The 26,384-nt window shown below is 39.4% G+C and overlaps 1 protein-coding gene across 2 annotated transcripts in view; it reads left to right on the top strand.

Moving 5' to 3' along the window:
• The window catches only part of Atrn (attractin), a 142,936-nt gene that overhangs the window by 39,931 nt on the left and 76,621 nt on the right, over positions 1-26,384 (top strand). For both annotated transcript variants that reach the window (XM_038329374.2, XM_038329375.2), the window contains exons 7-11: positions 12,048-12,138; positions 13,141-13,384; positions 15,761-15,944; positions 16,956-17,110; positions 21,071-21,155. In XM_038329374.2, coding sequence (XP_038185302.1) covers positions 12,048-12,138; positions 13,141-13,384; positions 15,761-15,944; positions 16,956-17,110; positions 21,071-21,155 — 759 coding nt within the window. The remainder of the gene's footprint in view (positions 1-12,047; positions 12,139-13,140; positions 13,385-15,760; positions 15,945-16,955; positions 17,111-21,070; positions 21,156-26,384) is intronic.

Raw genomic sequence — 26,384 nt, 5'->3', positions numbered from 1 at the left:
TTCTATTTATTCTCTCTGCCCAGCAGTCCTGCCTGTCTTTTCTCTGCCCAACTATTGGCTGCTCAGCTCTTTATTAGACTAATCAGGTGTTTAAGACAGAGTAACACAGCTTTACAGGGTTGAACACATGCAACATAAAAGAATGCAACACATCTTTGCATCATTAAGCAAATATTCCACAGCATAAACAAATGAAACACATCTTAAAGTAATATTCTGCAACATCTTTGAAATCCTTCCATTTCGTGAGAAGCACCAATTCTCCATTGCTCTCTGTGACTCCAGGTATTGGTTGAGGATCAAGACCTAGGGCAAAGCTTCTTACTTTGTCAACAGCATCTCTTTTCTCCTTTAGTTTGCTACCATCAGGGTCACTGTCGCATAAAGACTTCCCTTTGTACCATCCTTTCCTTTGCCAGCTTTTTGAAAATTAAGAAGTGCTTTAGTGAACTCTGGACTCTCAGTTTTCTTCAGGTTTCCAAGTATGGTTGACATCTATAAATCTCCTTGTCTTCAGGAAAATCCCCACCTTCCCATTATTGCACTTAATCCAGACCCTTCCTCTTCAGCCTTTTAAGTCTTTCTATTCTGTTTTCTTTCCCAGGTTTTGCAGTGTATTTTTTGGGGAGTCATTTTTTTAAAACTGAAATTTTGAGGGGTTCACTGCTGCAGCATGGAGACTCATCTCTGAACTGTGCACCTCAGCTCAGCCACATCTCTTGTTGTTCTTGCTATTGTAAAGACTTGTTCTTATATTTAGGTGTGAGGGTGTCTGCCTGCATGTATGTCTGTGACAGGTCTTGTTTTAATGGGAGTTTTTCTCTACTTGGGCAAGTCTTTGGAATTGTCTCTTATCTGTGAAGTGGAGAATGTAACATGAGGACTAATATATAGAGTCCCTTTTCTCACTGCATCTTATCAGCCTTATACCCAAAATAGGAAACAACCTCACCCTCCCAAAGTGTGACAATTGAAGAAATTGTACTACCTTTGTTTTATATTCTCCATGCAAAAAAATTTGCAAACCTATTTCCTATTTCCTATATATACTCTCCTTGGTAAATCCATACATGTATTTTAGAATGAAACAAGCTTTCCCTAAATGACTATTACTTTGAAAATAATAATCCTAAATCTTCCTGCCATGTTATTTCTTTTAGGATTTATTTTATGTGTATGTGTTTCTGTAAGTGAATGCTGTGTGTGTGCAATTGCCTTCAAGAGGCCAGTAGAGGGTGTTGGATCCACCTGGGCAGAGTTACCAACAGTTGCAACATAGGTGCTGGGAACCAAACTTGGTCCTGTTAAGAGTACAGCAAGCACTCTTAACCCCCAAGCTATCTCTCTGATTCATGCTGGACGCTGCCTTTAGTTCACAGAGGTTGCTTTTATCTGCTCAAGTCTTTCCATGCCCAGTTGTCACTGGCTCTCACCCGTGCCTATGCTTATGTCATAAAGCCACAAGGAGAGACTTGACTGAATCTTGCTAACAGTGCACATCACAGAAATGACACTCTGTCATCTTTGCTTCCCACTGGTTAGAAGCGAGTCAGTGATTCTGTTTATACTCAAGGGAGGGCATTATACCATGTAGCAGAGCTGAGGAGTATCGTGCGTACTCAAGTATCTCACTGTTATGGTGTATCATCAGGTCTTATTGGCACTATCTTTAAAATCTGCCCTAAACCTAGAGCTGAGTGTGGTGGCATGTGCTTGTCATCAGTCCCAGAACCTAGGGTGCAGAAGCAGGAAGTTTGTGATTTTGAGGCTGCTGTAGGTACATGCAGAGATCCTATCTCAAAAATAAACAAATGTACAAATAAAAATCTGACTACACTCACCCCTAGCACTGCTTCCATGAATAGAAAAGGAAGAATTAAACTTGTAAAAATGATTTTTTCTTTCTGTGGCTAACACTAGATGTTTGTAAGAGCCATGTGTGTCGTTTGTGTGGTTTTATGCTTGCCTTGCCATCATTTTCTGTCCTTGTGTGTGTACGCTTGTTCCCGTGTGGAAGCCGGTAGTCATTGTTGATTGTTCTTAATTGCTCTCCACTTTGTTTTGTTTTTTTTTTTTTGTTTTTTTTTTTTTTTTTGAGACGGGATTTCTAACTAAATCTAGTGCATACTCAGCAAAACCTGGGGATTCTTCCTGTCTATGCCTCCACGGTGTTAAAAGCACAACCCAAACTTGTGTGACAAGCACTTCACTAACTGAGCCATGTCTTCAGCTCCTCATTCCCTTTTCTTTTCTTTTTCTTTCTTTTAAAAGATTTATTTATTTATGTCTCGTGTGTGTGTGTGTGTGTGCGCGCGCGCGCGCGCGCGTGCACCACATGCAAGCAGTGCCAGAAGAGGGTGAAACTGGAGTTCCAGAGAGCTATGGGCCTGTCATGTGGGTGTTGGGAACTGAATCCAGGTCCTCTGAAAGGTCAGCAAGCGCTTCTTGTTAGCTCTTATAACTTATATTAGCCCATTCTTTTTTTAAAAATATTTATTTATTTATTATGTATACAATATTCTGTCTGTGTATGTGCCTGCAGGCCAGAAGAGGGCACCAGACCCCATTACAGGTGGTTGTGAGCCACCATGTGGTTGCTGGGAATTGAACTCAGGACCTTTGGAAGAGCAGGCAGTGCTCTTAACCTCTGAGCCATCTCTCCAGCCCCTAGCCCATTATTCTTGTCTATGTTAGCCACATGACTCAGTACCTTTTTTGGCTTTTTCTTTTTTTTTTTTTTTCTTTTTTGGCTTTTTCTTGCTTCCTCTGCATCTGAGTCAGAACTCTTAATATATTCTTAAAAGCCATAGTTAGCCAGACTTGGCTGTATGTTGGCTCTGAGGGAAAAGTCTTCCCATTGTGTTATAGTTCAGAGGGGGAAGGTTTCCCCAATACATGTATTATAGCTCTGCTCTGGAGAGGGGAATTTCTCCAATGCAGGTGTTACAAATGTGTAGGAAAGGTATCCTGGCAGCTAGGAGCCAAGGAATACCACAAAGTCACACTACATGACAAACCTCACACAATAGATTTATTGGTAGAGAAAAACCTAGGAGGGTGGCTGCCTCTGCTTAGGAGAGAAGTTACAGAGAACTGAGCAGAAAACAGGGTTTATATAGCATTTCTTGGGAGGGAGGATGGAGCTTTCCAGGATGGGGATTGGTGGGACTTGAAAACCTGATCTTGGAGCGAGCCCGGGGATTGTTAGGATTTCAAGCTCAGGTCTTCAAGTCCTGAGTGTAGATGGAGCGGCTGGGCTGTGTCCAGCCACCCGGCTAACTTTACACCCAAAATAATTACACGGAAACTGTATTCTTTTATACACTGCCTGGCCCATTAGTTTCAGCCTCTTATTGGTTAATTCTCACATCTTCCTTTATCCCATATTTAGTAATCTGTGTAGCACCACGAGGTGGTCGCTTACCAGGAGAGATCTTAACCTGCGTCTGTCTTGGAGAGGAGAAGCATGGCGACTGACTATGGCGACTGCCTGAAGCGTCTGCCTTCTCTCTCCCAGAATTCTATTCTGTCTACTCCGCCTACCTAATTTTCTGTCCTATTAAAGGGGCCAAGGCAGTTTCTTTATTAACCAATTAAAGTAACACATAGACACTCCTCCATCACCTGAGTTTGGCTGCCTGCATCTGTAGGGGCTGTGCCTAGCCATTATTGCCAGGGTGGAGCCTGGCTGTTGGAGGTCCTCAGGAGCAGGGCCTGGCCACTCAAGAACCTCAAGGGACTTAACAGGTTGTGCATGACTATACTCCCAGGATTCTGGAAGTTTAGTTAGGAGGATAGTGAGTTAGGAGCCAGCCTGCTCTATATAGCAAAAAACAAAAACGAATACAAAAACTACACACATAGAAAAAGCCTCCCACTAATACTACCCAGTTAAATATAATGGCCCTGCGTCACCATTTAACCACTGTTTGCCATCCCCCGTTCCATTTGTTTCTCTCTTGCCTTCGTGCTGCCCTAACAGTCTTCTTTCTTTGCTCATGAAGCACCATGTACATCCTACTCCAGGGCTTTTGCACCACTGTTCCTTCTGTCTAGATTTTCTGTTGCTGTGCCTGAAGGCTGGTTTCTTCTCACTCTTATAGGTCAATCTAATTGTCTCACCAAGAGATCTTTCCTGACTGTCTGGTTCAGACAGGTTCTCCCTGTGGTTGTTTTTCATAGTTCTGAATTCCTTTCAAGCACTGCCACTTATCTTAAATTATGTGTATGTGTTCCCATTATTGCACATGCTCATTGTTGGGGCTTGATTCACTCTGTCAGCTCAGAACGTAGTTCATAGAAGGTGCTCAGGTGAGTACTTATAGCCACGCGGGGATCAGTTGAATTCTTCATTTACTTCACATGTATTCTAGATGTATGTATTAATGGTACGTTTTGTCTGTAAGCCTTTTTAAAAAATATTAGAGCATCTTTTCTATGTGTACTCAATCAAAAGATGAGTTTTAGGGTTTTATATATTTCATACAAATATTAGTATAATCACAATTCTTGCTTTACTAGTTTTCATGGAATTTCAGTGAATATAGAGGTTCTTTATAAAAGTAGTATTTTGGACAAGAAGACCCTGTCTCAAGCGGTAGCTCTGCTGGCAGAGTGCCCATCTAGCATGCAGAAAGCCCTGGGTTCATCCCAGCACCTCAAAAAATGGGACATGATGGCATATGCTATCATCTCAACACTCTGGAGGTAGAGAAAAGAGGATCAGGAGTTTAAGGTCATCCATGGCTATATAACAAGTTGGAGATCAGCCTGGGCTACATGAAATCCTGTCTCAAAATCAAAAAGCAAAGTTGTATATTGAATTTCAGTTTTAAATTTTATAGTCATTTACACTCATTCTTATCAAGTATATTTCAGGAGTTACCTTTATTTTCTTTCTTCCACAACCCTACTAACCCACAATTTGAAGCTGTATTAAAATACAGTTCCTAATCTGGGAATGGTAGCTTTTGCATGTGACCCTAGCAATTGAGAGACTAATGCAGGAGAGTTGTCACAGTTTTTTAGATTAGCTGAGTTTCAAACCATTCTTACAACAGAGTATGACCCTGTCTCAAGAATATAAAACACAATAAAAATAGTTTCCGTTTTATGTCACCTCGTGATCCTCTTACAAAATAAATGGTCTTGGCCTCCTGCATTAAGATTCCAGTTGAGCGAGGTGGTCATGATCACCTTTAATACCAGCAGAGGCAGGCAGATTGCTGTGAGTTTGAGGCCAGCCTGGACTACAGAACTAGTTCCAGAACAGCCAGAGCTACAGAAAGAAACCCTGTCTCAACCTCTCCCTACCAGAAGAAGAAAAGAATTATTCCAGTTGAGCTGTACAGGTGCTGCACACCTTAATGCCAATATCTCAGTAATCGTGGGGCAGAAGCAGGTGGATCTCTGTGAGTTCAAGGCCAGCTTTGTCTATGCATGGTGAGATTTGTCTCAAAAAATAATAATAAAATAAAAAGATTACCACTGAAACTTTATAATTGAATTTCCTCTTTCTCTGGGCAAAAAAAAAAAAAAAAGGCAGTCTTGTTTTTTGTTTATTTTATTTTTATTCTAGTTTGCTTTCTGTTGCTGTGATCAAACACTTAGCAAAGCCAGCTTGGGGAGGAAAAGGTTTATTTTATCTTATACTTCTGGGTAACTGTCCATCACTAAGGGAAATCAAGTCAGGAACTTGAGCAGGAGCAGAGGCAGGAATTAAGGGAAATGTTACCAGCTTGCTCACTAGCTTGCTCACTAGCTTGCTGGCCCTCCCACTGGCTCATGCTCAGCTAGTTAGCTTTCTTGCATTATATAGCCCATACCCACCTGCCCATTGACATACTTACTGTCCATGGTAGGCTGGGCCCTCCTAGATCTATTAGCCATCAAGAAATGCCTCACAGATATGCCCATAGGTCAGTCTGATTGAGGCAATTCCTCAAATGAAGTTTCTTTTCCCAAGGTGATTCTGGTTTGTGTCAGGCTGACCCTGGTGAGAAAAGTAACTAATACAAGTCCCAAATCTAGAATATACAAACTGATTGGATTTTTTTTTTTGTTTTTTTCGAGACAGGGTTTCCCTGTAGTTTTCTAGAGCCTGTCCTGGAACTAGCTTTTGTAGACCAGGCTGGCCTCGAACTCAGAGATCTGCCTGCCTCTGCCTCCTGAGTGCTGCGATTAAAGGCGTGCGCCACCACCACCCGGCCTGATTGGATATTTTTAAAGCTATTCCAGTTGTAGAAGTAGTTGCTAAGAAGGACCAGGTGAAAAGTAGAGAAATGGAGCATGTGGTTGACTCCCTTGGTTTCCCTGATTTCTTTCTTAGCCCACTTATCATTTGTATATAGGGGAATACAAGACTATTCTTGTATCCAGCCACATTACTGAAGGTGTTTATTAGCTGTAGAATTTTACCAGGAGCTCCTTGTTAGAATTTTGGGGTTCACTTATGTATACTATGATATCTTCAAATAGTAAAAGTTTGACTTCTTCCTTTCCAATTCATATCCTCTTGATCTCCTTCTGTTGTCTTATTGCTATAGCTAGAACTTCGAATACTTTATTGAGTAGCTATGGAGAGAGTGGACAACCTTGTCTTCCTAATATTAATGAAATTACTTTGAGTCTCTCTCCATTTAATTTGATGTTGGCTGTCGGCTTGCTGTATATTGCTTTTTTTATGTTTAAGTATGTTTCTTGTCCCTGATCTCTCCATGACCATTATCATGAAGTTGTGTTGGATTTTGTCAAAAGTTTTTCAGCATCTCATGAGGCTATCATATAGTTTTTTCTTTCAGTTTATTTATATGGTGGGTTACATTAATAAATTTTCATATGTTGAATTATCCCTGCATCTCTGGGATGTAGCCAACTTGATCATGGTGGATGATCTTTTTGATGTGTTCTTAGATTCTGTTGTATTTTCGCATCAATGTTCATGAGGGAAATTGGTCTGTAATTCTCTTTCTTTGTTGAGTCTTTGTGTGGTTTGGGTATCAGGGTAACTGTAGCCTTATAAAAAGAATTTGGCAATGTTCCTTCTGCTTTTAATGTGTGTGACAGTTTGAGGAGTATTGGTATTAGCTCTTCGAAATTCTGGTAGAATTTTACGCTAAAACCATCTGGCCTTGGAATTTTTTTCTCGGGGCGGGGAAGGGAATTAGAGACTTTTAATGACTTATTTCCTTAGGAGTTACAGGTCTATTTAATTGTTTATCTGGTCTTGATTTAATTTTGGTATCAAGAAAATTGTCGATTTCTAGATTTCTCAATGTGTGGTTTTTGAAGTATGACCTAATGATTCTCTGTATTTCCTCAGTGTCTATTGTTACGCCCCTCCCCCCTTTGGTTTCTGATTTTGTTAATTTGGATATTCTCTCTCTGTCTTTTAGTTAGTTTGCATATGGATTTGTCTATATTGTTGATTTTCTCAAAGAATCAACTCTGTTCCATTGATTCTTTGTGTTGTTCCCTTTGTTTCTATTTTATTGATTTCAGCTCTGAGTTTGATTATTTCCTGCCATCTACTCCACCTAGGTGTGTTTGCTTTGTTGTTGTTCTAGAACTTTCAGGTGTGAGATCTCTCCAATTTTTTTTTTTTTGTAGGCACTTAGTGCTATGGAGTTTTCTTTTAGCTTTGCTTTCACAGTTTCCCATAAGTTTGGGCTGGCATCCGTGGTCTTTTAGTGTCTGCAAAACATCTATCCAGGCCCTTCTGGCTTTTAGAGTCTCCATTGAGAAGTCTGGTGTACTTCTGATAAGTCTGCTCTTATATGTTACTTGACCTTTTTCCTTTACAACTCTTAATATTCTTTATTTTGTATATTCAGTGTTTTGTTTATTATTTGGTGAGGGGAATTTTTTTCTGGTCTAGGATATTTGATGTTTGGTAAATTTCTTGTATTTTTATAGACATGGTCTTCTTTAGGTTGGGAACGTTTTCTTCTATAATTTTGTTGAATATTTTTTTCTGTGCCTTTGAGCTAGACTCTTCTCTTCTTCTATTCCTATTATTCTTAGGTTTAGTCTTTTCATGGTGTCCCAGATTTCCTATATGTTTTGTGTTAGGAATTTTTTTGATTTAATATTTTATTTGACTGATAAATCTATTTCTTTTATTGTATCTTCAGCACCTGATACTCTCTCTTCCATCTCTTATATTCTGTTTGTGATGCTTGCATCTGTATTCCTATTTGTTTACCCAGATTTTCCATTTCCATAATTCCCTCGGTTTGTATTTTCTTTATTGCTTCTATTTCAGTTTTCAAGTCTTGAACCGTTTTCCTCACTTGTTTGATTATTTTGGGAGGGGGGGGGTTCTTGGAGGAATTTATTGATTTTTTTTTTCATTTTTTTTGTTTGTCTTTTCCTTGATTTCTCTGAGAGAATTTTTTCATTTCCTCTGTAAGGGCCTCTGTCATCAAGTTAGTGTAAGGTCATTTTCTTGTGCTTCAGCTGTGTTGGAATGTTCAGATCTTGCTGTCATAGAATCACTGGGTTCTGGTGGTATCTCTAAATCAAAACACCACTTGACAGTGAAATTCAACCAATAAAGAGTGGAAAAGCTGAAGAAGTCATAGTAGGAGGACTGTGATGAGATTTCAGCTTGTACACAGGCTCTGTACGAAATCACTGTGGGATTAAAGTTTCAAAATGGGATGTGAATGTTAGGAACATGGACACTGCAAGTTGTAGAGCAAAACTAGGAGAAGAAATGGGATTGGGAATGTGAGTACTAGCGGTTTCAGCTTCAAAGCAGAGAGCTAATAGAGCCTAAACTACATAGTATATACTGCTGAAACTTCAGTGAGTGATTGTGTTAATTAAATAGCAGTGAATAGTAATTATCAGTAATTAATTATTAGAACAAACTGAAATAATTTTTATCTACTTTTAAAATAAATATCCCAAAATATTCAAGTTAAATACCAATTTATGTGTTAGTCACATTTAATAGATGTTTCCATTTAAATTAATTACGTTTGCTTCAGATGGTATATACTAAGAAGGAAAAGTTCAGAGAAAAAAAGCTAACAAATGCCAGTTCATTCTCCTCTGTCCATGTCGGAAATAAAAGTTCCCAAGTGCAGAGGAAGGCCTTATGTTCTGCTCAGAGACGATCATGGTCCTGATGTTAGTGTCACTTGCTTTAAATAGATGTAAAAATGTGGTAGTCCTAGTAATTCATACTTTTATGAATCTGTTTGCCTATCTTGTGAAATTCTCTAACACAAAGCTTCATCAACATACATTATGTTTAGTCTTCATAAAAATTATATTCAGTGCATTGCTTCCTTTGTTTGTTTTAGACAGTGTCTAACTATGTGGCCCTGTCTGGTCTGGAACATGCTCTGTAGACCAGGCTGGCACCTGCCTCTGCCTCCTGAGTGCTGATATTAAAGATGCTCTGCATATTGCTTCTTTAGCTTAGCATTATTTTAGATATTTATTTTGAGATGTTTCTTGAATGTTTTTTGTTATTGTTATCTATACAACTATGATTTATTAATCAATTTCAATAGACATTTGTTTCCTTTTTACTAGCATGTTTTGATAAACCTCTTTCCTATTTTTGTTGCTTTTATGTGCTGGCATGCAGAGGACAGTGTTTGGGAGTTGGGTTTGTCTTTCCACTATGTGGGTTCCAGGGATTGAACTCAGGTTTTCATGTTTGGCAGCAAATGCCTTTACACAACTGAGCCTTCTTACCAGCCCTTGTATTGGGTTTTGTTAGTGGTGGTTAGTTGGTTGGTTCCCCTCCTCCCCACACAGACAGGATCTCCCTACTGCCCTGACTGGCCTGGAATTATATAGGATCACTGAGATACATCTGCTTCTGCCTCCTGAGTGCTAGTATTAAAGGCATTTGCCACCATGCCAGCCCTTTTTGTTTTGTTTTGTTTTTTGTTTTTCTTTTCGGTGGTGGTGCCCAGGGTTAGGCAACTAACACTCTGGCACTATACTGCCTCACAGACCTGTTTAGTTTTTGAAGCAGGGTCTTACACTATTTTTTCAAGCTGGCCTGCAATTCACTTTGTAGCCTGTAGGGGCCAAGAACTCACTGCACTCTTCCTACTTCAGCCTTCTGCTACTGGGATTACAGGCACAGCCACAGTGCCCAACAGTAAATCTAGTCTTATATTCTTTTATTTTTATTTATGTGTATAGTCACTGTGTGTATGAAACCTGAGTGTAGTTGCCGTTGGAGCCAGAGAAGGTGTCAGATCCTTTGGAGCTATAGTTACAGGCAGTTATAAACTGCCCAGTACCTGAGAACCAAACCTTGCTCCTCTGGAGCAAGCATGCTTAGCCCCAAACCATCTCTCCATTCCCAGTTTTTTTTTCCCCTAAACTTAGATTATATGGATAAACATAAGAAACATTTACTTAATGTAACAAAGAAACAGTGGAGTTGGTTTCTCTTTGTGCTTTGATTTCTTTTCAATTTTATAAACATTAAAACTTTTTAAAATTTAATTTAGGCTTTTGCCCCTTTGTATATATGTATTTTGCCAGTCTTCTGTGTGTAAATGTATAGTAAGATGTTTGTAATAATATTTCCTTACTGTTAGTATTTATTTCTGGGTGATGGAGTGTCACGTCATCCTTAAACATTTTAGCATATTTTATTGTACTGATTGTATTTTTTCATGCATTTTATAATAGCAGTAGGGTAATTGTCTTAGTTACTTTTCTATTGCTATGGTTAAAATGCCATAAGAAAACACTTAATTGAGCTTTTAGAGGGTTAGAGTCTGATGCAGGATAAAAGCACAGTGGCAAGAAAAATTGAGAGCTCACATTTTGATCCAAAAGAAGGGAGAACAAAAGAGCACACTGGAAAAGTCTTAACCTCAAAACCTCCTCCAACAAGGCTATGCATTCTAATTCTTCCCAAACAGTTCCACCAATTGGAGACGAAGTACTCAAATATGTGAACCCATGGGGGCCATTCTCAAATGACCACAGTGGGTTTTCTTTCTTTTTTTTTTTTTTTAAAAAATGACTGTTTTAATTGATTGTGATTGCTCAGTAGTATATGAATAAGCATGAGGTGCAGGCAGGAATATTACTTATTTCCATTGGGAGCACACAACTGTATTGAGTCTGTACACTTGTGCATGTGCATATGAATGGAGGCCAGAGGCCAACATCAGGTGTCTGGTTTGAGACAGGATCTGTCACTTAACTTAGAACTCATACTTTTGGATAGACTGACTGGCCAGCCCCATGGGACCTGCCCGCACCCTTCCACCACTGCGATTGGAGTTGCAGAGAGGTGTCTCCACACCTGGCTTTTATAGGGTGCTAAGGATCTGAAGTTAGACTCTCACGATTGCTCAGCAGGTATTTTTCCCACGGAGCCGTCATCACTCCAGCTCTACAAGTATTTTTATTTTGTATTTTACCTTTCTTGAACAACTGATTAAATCAAAAGAAATAGTGATATTCAAATATTTATTCTTTGAGAATTTCACACACACACATATATATAATCTTGATTCTCCCTTCACTCCCTCCAGGTCTCCCCAGTGCGTGTGCATGCTTATGCGCACACATATTAGTTCTCTTTTTCCACTGTGTGGGTCCCAGTGATAGAATTCAGGTGGCCAGGCTTGTGCAGCAAGCACTTTTACTCACTGAGCCATACCTGCTCAGTTATTTTCTTTTAGTTATTATCCCCTTGTCAGTACTTGCCTTCAGTTTGTCATTAAATGAGTAGAAGTTATTGTAAGCTATTAAGTCCTTTCATAGCAGAAACTCCTGTGACTTAGATTGTTATGTAGAAGAGGTTGGCAGGAGGCTACAGAAGCTCCCAGAAGATGTCTGTATCCCAGGGTTGTGTAGTCAGCCTCCCTGTTGTGAGTTCTCACATGCTCATTGGGCCCAGATATAAAGTATGCTTGCAAGAATAGCATGTACCTAGCTCCCTATATCCCTGGTTGTTTACTGAAAATCTTTGAACTGGATTGTATCATAAATAGAAGAATACAAAATGTTCTGCTTTGTCGTTTGGGTGAAAATATGGTCTGTTTGTTTTGTAGGTATGACCTGACTTCTAGGGAATGGCTTCCATTAAATCATTCTGTGAACAGTGTGGTTGTAAGATATGGTCATTCTTTGGCATTACATAAGGTAAACTATCTCAACTCTTTACCAAGCAAGAAATCCAACTCTTCCTGTTCCTTTATGTCGTTGAGTCTTCAGCTTTGGTTTTAATTGGTATAAACTTTGGTGTGGTGGGGGTAATTGGAAATTGAAGTTGGAACTATTTTAATCTGTGGTATTATACTGGGATACTATGATTACAGTGCCAAGTGGTTAAGAATGAAGGTTAAAAAGTATCAGTGAACCCCATGCCTATTAGCAAGTTTAGCCACATTGCAATATGACTGAGTCATCTTTTTTATTTCCTTGTTTCTGTGCATATGTTGTAGGATGAGGCAACTTTATTTTTCAAGTAATTTTATTCTGTAACACAATTCATGTGAAGAAGGTGTTTTAGAGAGATAAAGAATGTGATTTTGCCAGGCATTGGTGGCACACACCCTTAATCCCAGCACTAGGGGGAAGCAGAGGCAGGTAGATCTCTGTGAGTTTGAGGTCAGCCTGGTCTACAAGAGCTAGTTCCAGGGCAGCCAGGTCTGTTACACAAAAAAAGATATATATCATATATATGAACAAAATAAATCATATATATTATGATTATATATATAAATCATATATATGGCATATATATGATTTATTTTATTTTGTTCTTTCTCTATCCTATTCCTAGTAATTCACTGAAAAATTTTCTCATACATCTGAAGCTAAGAATAATGAGGTTGTAAGCCAATATTTTTCTGTTCTCAGATATTATTTTTTTTAAAGATTTATTTCTATTTTATGTGTATGGGTATTTTGTCTGCTTGTGTGTCTGTGCATGCTGTTCCACCAGAGGCCAAAAGAGGAGGGCATAAGAGCCCCAGGAAGTGGAGTTATATATAACTGGTTATCAGTTACCATGTGGGTTCTAGAAAACAAACCCTTGTCTTCTCTAAGAGCAGCAACTGCTCTTAAGTGCTACACCACTTCTCCAGCCCTAGATTTGAATTTTTAATGATTTTTAAAATCCTGTTTACATCTTTCTTGTAGGATAAAATCTACATGTATGGAGGAAAAATCGATTCAACGGGGAACGTGACCAATGAGTTGAGAGTATTTCATATTCATAATGAATCATGGGTATTGCTAACACCCAAAGCCAAGGAGCAGTATGCAGTAGTTGGGCACTCTGCACACATTGTTACACTGGCAACGGGCCGTGTGGTCATGTTGGTCATCTTTGGTCATTGCCCACTCTATGGATATATAAGTGTTGTGCAGGAGTATGACTTAGGTATGTACATTTTTTTTCTAGTGATTGCACCGTGAATATCAGATCAAAAACCCTACCCTTATTATTTGGACAGTTTAAAAATTCAACCTAACCTTGATCCAGTACTTTGCCTTTGAAGTAGTTAATATCAGTTTGTAACTGGTAAGATTCAGGTTGTTGATGTTCCTTTGTAACAAATATTTGTTACTGTCAGTTTGCCAGAGATAGCACTAAATGCTTTAGGTACCAAAATAAGCATAATGAGAAACAGTAATAAGCACACTAAACTGATTTTTGGATAGTCCTTTAGTGTTATTTTACCTTAGAGTATAATCTTTCCTTGGGTTTAATTTTAATTTTTTCATTGTATATTGGAGTGTCAGAACTATAAAGTACATCTAAAGATCATTAAAATATATCTGAAAATTATAAGGAATCACTGAAGATCATAGGGAATTAAATGTCAATTTGAGAGAAATCTGAATCTTTAAAAATTTGTTCTTTGAAAGTTTCATATATGTATCCAATGTATGTTGGATTTCTCCATTCATCTACCCTAGGCTTCTTCCCAACACACCTCCTTCCCAGACGTATTTCCTCCTTTTGAGGATATACTTAGTCCAGTTAATGCAGCCCATATGCATAGTTGTGGGGTCATCCACTGGGACACTAATATATAATAGTATCCCTAAAGAAAAATGACTCTTCCTGCTTAAGACCAGAGCAGCCTTCTACTGCCAGGAATTTCTCAGTTGTAGGAGGGGTTTTGGCAACTCCTCCCTGCTAGATTCTGGAGTTTTTAACTTGCTTGGTTTTGTGTAGTTCCTGTGCAGGTAACCACAGCTGCTGTGAGTTCATGTGTGCAACAGCCATGTCATGCTCAAAGGACAGCATTGCACAGACGTTTTCTTCATCCTCAGGCTCTTACCTCCTTTCCGAGATGTTCCCTGAGTCTTGGGGCAGAGGCTGATACACACCCTTCCGTGCCTGAGCACTCCACCACTTACTCTCAGCACTTGGAACTAACCACTGCCCATTACAATAAGAAGCTGCTGCTGCTGCTGCTTTTTTGATTTTTTTTTTTGTTGTTGTTGTTTTTTCGAGACAAGGTTTCTCTGTAGGTTTTGTAGCCTGTCCGGGAACTACTCTTGTAGGCCAGGCTGGCCTCGAACTCACAGAGATCCGCCTGCCTCTGCCTCCCGAGTGCTGGGGGATTAAAGGCGTGCGCCTCCCCCCCCCCCCCCCCCGGCATTAAGAAGCTTCTTTGACCACAGCTCAGAGTAGCACAGATTTCCCTACATAAACACAACAATTATTCAGAGAGCATTTGACAATGTGACTTTAGAAAAAACCAAATCTATATGTTCTCTTTAGTCTATGACTTCCTTAGCCATGAGTTTTGATCATGCTTACTGTATCAGGCATGAATTCCCTCCTGTGGAGTAGCCCTCAAATCTAATTTAAGAGACTGGTGGTTACCCACCTTTGATGGTCTTGTCACTCTTGCATCAGGGGGTACATCTTTGCTTTTCAAGTCAGTATTGTAGAATTCAGGGTCCAGCATTGGGTAAGACCATAAATAGCTTCTTTCCATCAGTAGCTTGCATACCTTACTGTGACCGCTAGCCAGCAAGGACGGCATTTCTTGGTCTGTTCAAGATTGGTTCTCCATATCCTACAACCAAAATATGCAGTGTCTTCAGCAGTAAGATTCTACCATGTAGTTATAGTGAGCAACCAAGAGCACGGCAATAGCCTATATTATTTCAGATACCTCTCAGACTAGTAACCTGTAGGGAGGTAGCCTGTGACTGGCACTGAGATTTGAGTTAACAAAAACCTTGCAGGCTTTTATAAGGTTTCTCCATGTATCCTTAGTTTTCATTAACCCAGCTCTTGTTCCTCCTTTTTCCCACACCCCATTTTCCACTACTTAAACATTTGCCATCCGGTGCCCCCTAACACGACTTCTTTCATATCATTGTGCTTTACTATGCCCTCTAATAATAATCCTTCTTCCTCCTCCTCCTTTTTTTTTTTTTAATTGTACTGGGGATTGAACCCAAGGTCCTTGTTTTAGACCAACACTGCCATTAAGGTATGTCCCCAGAACCTTTTCTTTTGAGATGAAGTCTCACTAAGGAGTTGTGGCAGGCCTTGAACTTGTCATTCACCTGTCTCATTTACCTAGTACCTGGGACTCTAGGCCTGCACTGGCCAGGCCTGGCTAGCTTCCCTTCGTTATAAATAAGATGAAAGTGTAGCCTGAACTTTCTTCTTTTGCTCTAACCTGTTTAGACTTTAAACTAATGTTTAAATAGTTTAAATTATTTAATATTTAGTAAGAAGAGGAGACTGTAACATTGACTTTAACTGTTTTTTTCTTTTCTTTTCCAGAAAAGAACACATGGAGTATACTACATACTCAGGGAGCTCTAGTGCAAGGGGGCTATGGTCATAGCAGTGTTTATGACCACAGGACCAAGGCCCTGTATGTTCATGGTGGCTACAAGGCTTTCAGTGCCAATAAATACCGGCTTGCAGATGACCTCTACAGATACGATGTGGATGCTCAGATGTGGTGGGTGCTCTTCCTAGAGCTTTCCCCTGATGGCCTGGAGTCTGTTCAGGCGTTGGTTGAAAAATACCGTGCTGTGCTTTGTTTTCTGTTCAGCATTGTGTGTAACAAAGTTAGGAAATAAATACAGTAAAAAATGGGTAATATTTATTTTGTTTCTGTCTGTCAGCTTTCTGTTGTTAGGATAGTTAGAAAGTGCTTAGTGTTTTGGACCAATTCCAGTTCTTATCCACTGAATTCTATTATAGATTCCTCTCTCCAGAATTCTCAGGAGTAGAGTTGTGCTGATTTTATACAGACTTAAAAAGCTTGTTCTTTCTTTTTTCCTTTTTGGTGTTGGGGAATCAAACCCAGGGCTTTACACATGAATGGTCTGCACCATCATCAGCTAATATACTGTTTAACTTTTGTCTTGAAGACCAAAGTGCCATTGTTGGGGTCCTTTGCTGGTTTTATCCTTTTAAAACGTCAAACAGGATGAGCTCGCACCTGATAATTTTCCTCACTCTGAGCTGTAGCGCAGCCTGTACTTTTAGCAAATGTAAATAAATTTGAGTTGTGAAATAATTATAAAACATGGGTCTCCACCTCTGTCTCTCCCCCCTTTACTGTCTCTCAACATGCACCAGAGACTATGCTGTGGGTGTAATTTTCATTGTCATGGAGATCACTGTCCTCAGTGGCTGTGCACCACTCAGCCTATACAATTGAAAGGTCTGATCTCTAGCTTTTGCCTTACTAATAAAATATTAAGCATAAATTTTGATCTGTAATTTTACATAATTTTTACCTGGAAACTGGAATTATAGAGCCATAGGGTGTGAACATTTTAGATCTCTTATAGTTTCCTAAAATTCTTACAGACTTTTATAATTTTTTTAAGTAAATGGCTTATATATAGGGGTTTTGCACATTTGATGCTGAAGTTATAAAGTTATACATGTAAATTGGCAGATAGATAAGTATTCTTCTAAAACTAACCTTGTGTTTATTATTTTTAAATAAACTCAAAAGGACCATTCTTAAGGACAGCCGATTTTTCCGTTACTTGCATACAGCTGTGATAGTGAGTGGAACCATGCTGGTGTTTGGAGGGAACACACACAACGACACATCCATGAGCCATGGCGCCAAATGCTTCTCCTCAGACTTCATGGCCTATGACATTGGTAAGTTTTCCAAAGATGTTTTAGCTTCAGGCATATTTTCTTTGCCTATGAGCAGCATTGAGGATTGATGTTAAAATAATTGCTCCATTTGAAAGAAGTCCAGTCAGGTAGTAGTGGTGCACACCTTTAATCCCAGCACTTGGGATGCAGTGGATCTCTGAGTTGGAGGCCAGTCTGGTCAACAGATCAAATTCCATGACAGCTAGAGCTACACAGAGAAACCATGTCCTGAAAAACCTGAATAAAAAAAATGAGTAAATAAAATTAAAAAATAAAGAAGTCCCAAGTAGTAGAATTTATATTTATTTGAGTAAGGTTACACATTTTTTTGAAAAGCATTACTTTACATTAAACTACATAAAATTCTTTTTAAAATCATTCTTGTTAATTGCTTGGATTCTTTTTTTTAAGGCTGATTTAACTGGTATCTCCTTTCTTATAACTGCCTATGTAGAAGTTGTGTATAGTTGTAACCACAAGCATCATGTTAAGTTTAATGAGGTATGCATTAGCTATGTGCCATTTTCTAGAAACCTGTCTTCACACATGCTTTTGATGTGAATGTATGTGTGACCAGAAGGGGGCAGTGTTGATTTATTCCTGGAAAATAAACATCTAATGTTCGTTTATATAAATACCATCAGATATTCTTTTGATTTTGTTTTTGCTTTGGCCTGGAGCTTATTACGTGTTCAAGCTGACCTTGAACTCAGAGAGACACTTCTGCCCCTGCCTCCTGAGAGCTAAGATTAAAGGTGTGTACCACCACACCTGGCTACTAGATGTTCGTTTTAAAAATTATTCTTATTGTGGCAAAATGCACATAATAACACTCACCACCTTAGCGTCATAAGTTGTTTAAATGAGCTGAGTATATTCATGCTCTATCACCATCCATCTGCATGCCCTTAGGTAATAGTCCCTCTCTTCATCCTCACTCCAGCTTCTTGAAATCACATTCTTCTGATTGTCTCTGTGATTTTGACTAGTCTAGGTCAGGTGTTCATTTTTAAAAATCTTGAAAATTTTTTATTTTATATGTATGAGTATTTTGCCTACATGTATGTTAAGTACACTGTGTGTTCAGTGTCCATGGAGGCCAAAAGTAGGCATTGGGTTCTTTGGAACTGGAATTACAGATAGTTATGAACTGAGATGTGGTTGCTGGAACTACACCCAAATCCTCTGGAGCTGCACAGTGAGTATTCTTAACTGCAGAGCCATCTTGCTAGCCCAAGGTCTTTGTTCTTTAACAGATATGGCTGTGCTAGACACTGAGCTTTTTTTTTTAAGATTCGTTTTATATATATATATATATATATATATACACACACACACACACACACACACACACACACACACACACACACACACATATATATATATTGTTCTGTCTATCTGTATGTATGACTGCATGCCAGAAGAAGTCATCAGATCTCATTATAGATGATTGTGAGCTGCAATGTTGCTGAGAATTTAATTAGGACCTCTGGAAGAACAGTCAGTGATCTTAACCTCTGAGCCATTTCTCCAGCCCGCCACTGAGCTTTTAAGTTGAGAATGATGGATACATTAAGTCAGTTCTTCAAGTTGAGGAAGCAGAGAAATGAGCAGATGCTGGGAAGACAGAAATAATAGCCTTGGGCATGCTGTGGTGAAAGCTGCAGGGTGGTTGGAGGCTGTAAGGACAGAGGGCAAAAACTAATGAGTTAGAGGAAGGATCTCTGGGGAGGAGATAAGAGCTCCAGGGATCTTGCTATACTGTGGTCCCAGAGAAAGAGGCAAGGTTGACTAGGTAGGGTCTGTTCTCCCTGTGAGGAAGATAGGGTTGAGGTTTAGCAGGAAGGCTGCTGCTGTTGAAGCTGAATGAGGTGTGGCTGTCTTGAGAGCGAGACAGTGAGCATGAGCAGGCTCTGCAGTGGCAGTGACGTGACCATCCACCAGAGAAACTGGAGCAAGAGCCATGCAGAGGGAAAATCAGGAGATCTGGGGGAACCAGGAAAAGATGAAACATTACATAAGGTTTAATAGCATTGTTTTTATTTTCCACCTATATTTTCCCATGGTTAAGATTAAACAATTTAGTATAGAGACAAATAGAAAACAGTTGTGAACCTGGCATGGTGGTGCATGCTTTTAATTCCAGCACTTGGGAGGCAGAGGCAGGTGGATTTCTGAGTTGGAGGCCAGCCTGGTCAACAGAGCAAATTCCAGGACAGCTAGAGCTACACAGAGAAATCCTGTCTTCAAAACAAATAAAAATAAAAAATTTGTGGAACCCTATGTTTTGCCAACGTAAGCTTCATAGACTATAAAATTGCCTTTCCCCCCTTTTCTTTCTGTGTGTGTGTGTGTGTGTGTGTGTGTGTGTGCTTTGAGACAAGATTTTACTCTGTTGGAAGTCTCAGATTTGCTGTGTAGTTGTAGTTGAGGCTCACCTTGAGCGCCTTATCCTCCTGTCTCCACCTCCCCAAGTGCTAGGTTTAGAGGTGTGTACTTGATGCGTAGCATTAAACTTTATTTATTTGCTTATTTATTTTTGGTTTTTCAAGACAAGTTTCTCTGTATTGCCCTGGCTGTCCTAGAATATGCTCTATATACCAGGCTGGCCTCGAACTCACAGAGATCACCTGCCCGTGTCTCTCAAGTGCTGGGATTAACAGTGTGAGTCACCACTGCCCAGCTGCATTAAAGTTTTAAATTAGAAGATATTTTGGCGGGCTGGAGATGCACCTCAGCAGTAGGGTGCTTACTTGCCATACACATGGCCCTGGGTCTGATCCCTAGCACCACAAAGAAGAAAAGTTCAAGACTAAAGCAGACATGGCGGGTGAAAAGGCAGACAGTGGAGTAGTGACAATCACGGGTTGCCGCAGGAGTTATTGCGTTCATTGAAGTGTCTGTGCAGTGCTTTTATTTCATGCCTTGGAATGCTGCTGCTGCTACTTCTGTTGTTGTCCTTTACACGTAATAGTATAACTAAAAAGGAAGAAAAGCATATTTTTTGCCAACTGTAAAATGAAGATTTAATATTCAAAGCCACAAGAGAAAAAAGTAAACTTACAAAGGCAAATTCTTTAGGGGAACATCAGACTTGAGACTATGAAAGAATAAATAAGTATATCTCAAGTCTTGAAAGTAAATTATTATTGAAGCAAAACATAGGAAAGTATAAGTAACATAATAGAAACAGTTTAATACACTGAGGAAAGTGTCAATCATCCCATTCAGAATATAAACCTTCTAAGACAAATAAGGTAAAGATGAGAGAACAAATTGTGTTTGAACTAACTAGGAAACCATAAAATTATAGGATCCAGCAAATATTTATAAACTAAAAATATAAATGTGAACGATATTGACTCACTAATTAAAGAACAGAAACGAATCACCAGTGCCCTCCAGAACCAAGATTCACCTGTGGTTTCTTTCCCCAGATTTCACTGAAAAGAACCACAGAGACTTAAGATTTCAGGGCAGAATAGTATGTATCAAGAAAATAAAAGCTGGAAACGTAAAAAATAAATAAATAAATAAATAAATAAAGAAAGAAAGAAAGAAAGAAAGAAAGAAAGAAAGAGAGAGAGAAAGAAAGAAAGAACAAATATAATTTGAACTTGTATCAATACCAAAGAATCTATACCAATATAAATTTTCCATAAATAGCTCTCAAGTATTCTCTCTCTCTCTCTCCCTCCCCCTCCCCCTCCCTCCCTCCTCCCTCCCCTCCCCTCCCCCCTCCTCCCTCCTCCCCCTTCCCCCCCCCCTCCCCTTCTCCCCCCCTCCCTCCCTCCCTCCCTCTCTCTCTTTCTTTTTGAGACAGGGTTTCTTTTTGTAGACCTGACTGTCTGGAGCTCACTGTGCCACCACACCTGGCCTGCATTCCTCTTTCTGAAGACTGTCAATTCCTGTTAACTACAAATGACAATCTTTTCTGAAATGTGTTTTTCTTGCTCTTAGCTTGTGACCGATGGTCAGTGCTTCCCAGACCTGATCTCCACCATGACGTCAACAGATTTGGCCACTCAGCAGTCTTGCACAACAGGTAACTGGAAAGCTAAGGTTATGTTACTGTCTTACATCTTATATTCTTTTTTATATCAATTTTCTAAAAGTTGTATCTGAATGGTAAGAGGTTTGGGAGAAAAAAGGAAAGAGGTCAATTTAAGTACAGGATATGGTAAAAGTAACAGGGCCAGAGAGATTATGGAGACATAACAAGTTTCAAGTCTGCTCGGCGTCAAAGTGTGTGCTTAGGAATACCTTTCTGACCAGCAGAGCTCTTTGTCCATCTGCCCCTCGCAAGCTTAGTCTAGTCAGAGGACTGAGGCTGTAGCCCAGTAGTAGATTTCTTACCTGGTAGAGTTCTGATCCCAGCACTGTGCCTTCTTCAGATGCAGCCTTTACCATAAAGGACACATAGAATGATCACTTTACTTGGTCACTTTAACTTTAAAGTGAGCTTTAAAGGTTGAGAAACTAAATAGCCTGCTGATGTTAACTTTTCTCATTTTGCTGCTGTTATTTATTGGAAGCCTGCAGAGACCAGCTCTGCTGACTTTCTTCCAGGGTTCGGTTAGGTTGCTTCGGCATAGCGAAAGGGATCTTAGGATGATTCTAATTTGAGGGAGAGGTTCACATATTTGTAGTTCCAGTCATATCTCTTTAATTGTTCTTCTTTAATTCTAATTTTCTTGCCCTTATTGTCTATGATTTCTTAGCTCTTAATTCTCTGTCTCAATTCTAATTCAAATTCCAATTCTCTATTACACATCTCTGTTCCAATTCGTGTTCTAATTACATTCTTTTTCCTTCTTTTTCTTCATTTTCCTACATTATCCTTCTAGCATTCTGCCTTAATGTATGCCTGCACACCAGAAGAGGGTACCATATCTCATCATAGATGGCTGTCAACCATCCTGTGGCTGCTGGGAATTGAACTCAGGACCTTTCAAAGAGCAGCCAGTGCTCTTAGCCTCTGGCCATCTCGCCAGTGCCCCCCTTCTACATTCTTTACTCTTCCAATCTTAATTCTTCCACTGACAAATTTCCAAGGAATTTGTAATATGTATATATATGTACACATCCTTTCATTAACAACTTGTTAATAATAAAAAATTACAAGGAAAATTCTCAGGGACACAGGCACTCTTTGACGATACATAGCAGACCTTATCAGCTAGTTGCAGGGATGGGGAGGTTCCAGCCATCTCTTAAGGTAGCCACTACAGGTTATAAAGGGAGAAAACTAAACCTTTGCAAAAGCTAAAAAAAGGCAAAGAATATGTATATTATTTTATGTTTCTTAAGTGTGATTAATAATACCTAGACATCGTTAGTCAGGTCCTATTGCTCTCTTGAAGGACTGTGATATAACAAGGACAGACACCTGCCATACTGCCCTAATTCATCATGAATCTTTGAAGGACTTAGATCTAGCAAAGCCAGACACCTGCAATTCCGCTCTGTGAAAGTCCCTCCTGTGCTCTCTCTGTCTGGCCAAATCATCCTATCAGGGGGTTGGTTATAGAGAACAGGCTTCTAAGGTTTTTTTTTTAATTGCAGTGTGAGACAAAAGGTTTGTCTTTTTTTTTATATGCCGGATTGCACAGTTTGGGGAAAAGTCATCCTACTAACAGAACATGGGAAACATGCCCGATGAGGAACACACTGCAGGGAAGCATGCTACCACACAGGAGAATCTGCAGTTAAGAGATAGCCCAGCCAGTCAAGGCGATATGCAATTCTCTGGTGGGTTGGCCTTCTAAATGCCAGCTGATCTACTGCATAACCATGCAGATCCCATGAATTATTACTGCTTTCTGCTTCCCCCTTTAAAGTTCAAAGTTTTATAAATCCTGCCAGGTGGTGGTGACACACGCTTTTAATCCCAGCACTCTGTGAAGCAGAGGCAGGTGGATCTCTGTGAGTTTGAGGTCCGCCTGGTCTACAAAGTGAGTTCCAGGACAGCTAGAGCTGTTACACAGAGAAACTCTATCTCAAAACCAAAGCAAAATCCCCCAAAAGTCAAAGTTATATAAACCCTAAAACTATTTAAATACTGTAATGTTTATATATTAGCTTAGGTTTTCAAATTTTTGGTTAAATTACTTGTATTAGAAAAATTACAAAAATGATATTCTGGAATTGGGAAGAATTGACCATTTAGAAGCTAGATATTGGGAAAAGGTGATATCTTTAATCACATGATTAGTTTTATAAGTATATAGGGTTTTGTGGCAAGACCATTCTATGTATAAATACTAAAGTGGGGGTATTTTGAAACTACTATCTTGTTAACTTGACTGTTATCTTGAATTGCAATCTGATTGTTTCCCTCAGAAAAGGTCCCAAGTTCCTCTTGAGGTTTTCACCTGGCAAGCAAGCATCAGGCCACCTGGCCTTGCTGGTGGCTGGCTGTGCCATTTATCTTCATGTGTGTGTTCCTGGTGCTCTCCTAGCACAGGGTTAGGCACATTGTGGACATTTGCTTGGTGCAAGTATACTAATAGATATCTAATTAATAATATCAAATGAGTGAAGCTTCTGTTAAAACAGTTGTAAGTTTTACACAAACTCGGAGAAGTTGACAGTTTGTCGTAAAGTGTAGTTTAGCCATGAATCAGAATCAGGAATAGCTCTCTGGATTACAGTGTTTTATTTTGTGTAATTCTTGTGGTGTGTTGAATTTCAGGCAGGATTGGAAGAGGTGGGGAATGGTAGAAGGTCATGGTTGCAGTTTAACTGTATAAAATAATTTGCTGAAGGAGAAACTTTGATCTCTTGTTATCATTTAGCAAGCAGCACTTGATAACCCATGTCGGACTTAATTGTTCTAATTATGTTTTAAGAGAGGTTGAAGGAGAGAAGGTTGTTGAGACTGTGAGGCTTCTAGATGGAGAGGCAGCATTTGTCTTAGTTGCCTTCTCCAAGCCTCTTGGAAGGCCCTCCCACCCTCCCAGAGCTGTCACGTGATCTAAGGTATTCAGAACTGTAGAGGACACCAGCAGTGTTCAGGTTAAGCCTCTGGTTTATTAACTGAATCCACTTGATTCACGTCAGACTCAGGAGCCAGTAGCAAGGTCAGAAACAAATCCTAGAGTTTTTCTTTTTGGTTATCGTCTGGTTTTCGGATATTGTAATGAATACAGAGCCACACAATCACCATGCTTTGTATAGTCCTTTGTTGATTTGGAGAGAAAAGTTGAAGACCAGTGCAGTGAGTTACCAGATTCTTCATTATGGATTAGTATTAAACTTGCTTGGCGATCTAGGACATGAGAGTTGGGAGAGCACCTTACTTATCGCAGTCCAGAGGTAGCAGAGGAGGTTTCTTTTGAAGGGCAAATGTCATTATGAACTTGGATTTAAAGATATTTGATGTATTTCATTTCATTCTAGTGTAGTTCTTAACTCTAGCTAATGAGCATCTTTACGTAGTAGCACTTGAGTCTGACAACCTTGGTATGTCTCCACTGTACATGTTACAAATGCATTGTAAGTATTTCTTGACCTAGACATGAAATTAGATTTTCCTCTAGGAAGGTCTAGTTTGGGAAGGAATGAAAGGGAATAGGAAATGGTAGGCTATTGTTTTGTTTGTTTGTTTAGCTTGGGGAAGAACATCTAATTCAGACATACTCTGCTTTTCTAAGAGTGAGTTTTAAACACACAATCTAAGGCCTAGTTTTTTCCATTGTCACTAAATTGGTCTTTTAAGAATACAGGTGGTCAAGCAGGGTAGCTCTTGCCTATCATCCTAGCACTCAGGTGTCTGAGATAAGAGGAATTCTTCAAGGTTGAAAGTCCTAAGATTTAGGTCAGTCTAGGCTATAGAGTTCCAGGTGAGACCCTATCTCCATCAAGCAAAAGCAAGTTAAAGAAATGTTGTGTGTCTTGTTTGTGTAAAGGGGAATAGACTATGTGTATGTCAGACCCTTTTTTCTCCAAACAGATAAATGGCTACATAATCTATATATTTTTCTCTGCATCGCTCACTCCTCCACCATTCATACACCTAACAATATATACTGAAGATCACTCTGTGGCGCTGTATCTATGTGGTTTCTAGAAAAATGACTTAAGGCTTAAAAGCATAAATGTATAGTCTTGTTTTCAGTAGTTGCCAGAATCCCTTATGTGGATTTCTACAATCTTACATGCCCAGCAGCAGTGTATGAGTTAGCCTATTGCCCTGAAGTCTCATCAATTCAAATATTATGTAACATTTGTTACTTTTTTTTTCTTTCTTTTATTTATTTATTTATTTATTTTTTTTTGCAGAGTGAGGTTGAATATTTATTCAAGGGGGTTATGAAGGGAGAAGGGAGAGGGGGGAGATAGAGATAGAGATAGAGGGGGGGGAAGCAGAGAAGTGGGGAGAGAGGCAGAAGCGAAGCTGCCTCTCCGAGAAGAAGATGGAAAAGTCTTTTATTTTGTTTGATAGGTAACAAATAGCCCAGCAATGTGCTTCTAATTTGCATTTCTCTGTGACTAAAATCAATTTTTCTTCATATGCATAATGACATCTGCATTAATTTTTCCTGCATACTAATTGAAGTATCTAACCCACAGAATTCCTTTAGTCTTGTATGGACCTTGACTCAGGCAACCCCAGGACTCATGGCTTCCATACAAAAAGGAATCTCAGGACTAGCCAGTATGTTGCACAGTCGGACTGTTCAGAGATTTAAAAGGAAAGTGCTCAGGGCAAGAATAAAGCTGAGTACGGCTTTTAGACGAAGAGCCACACTTCAGACTGCATATAGGTTTCGGGATTTTATTGTGCAGCGTGTTTCTATGAGACCCTTTGTCTGTTCTATTTGATAACTGAGGTTATAGGAGGCACTGGAGATGCATTAGATGGCATTACAGACTGGTAAGATAAAACCAGGCACTGTTAGAGGTTTAGGACATCTTCTTTTGTTTGTTTGTTTGTTTGTTTGTTTGTTTTTTCTTTAAATGGGGCTTCTTGTAAGATTCCTAGAAAATTCTGTGCTTATATCAAGGAATAGGGAAAGACCTTAAGCAGTTATTGGTTGGCTTAGAATTCTTGCTTTCTCAGTTGGCTAAAGTCTTCCAGAACTACTTTTCCTATCTATAATTTTCTCTTACTTTCTGTTCTCTTTAATTTTTTTGTGTGTGTAATCATGTGTGCATGTGGGTCCCCACAGGGGAAAGAAGAAGGAGGTAGGTCTCCTGAAACTTAGAGTTGTAGATATTTGTAAGCTACCTGTTGTGGGTGCTGGGAACCAAACTCTGTCCTTGGGAAGAA

Source organism: Arvicola amphibius, chromosome 5, assembly GCF_903992535.2.
Source record: "Arvicola amphibius chromosome 5, mArvAmp1.2, whole genome shotgun sequence".
Classification (NCBI taxonomy): domain Eukaryota; kingdom Metazoa; phylum Chordata; class Mammalia; order Rodentia; family Cricetidae; genus Arvicola; species Arvicola amphibius.
The sequence above is the reverse complement of the archived record's forward strand: the minus strand, read 5'-3'. Positions and strand labels throughout refer to the sequence as shown.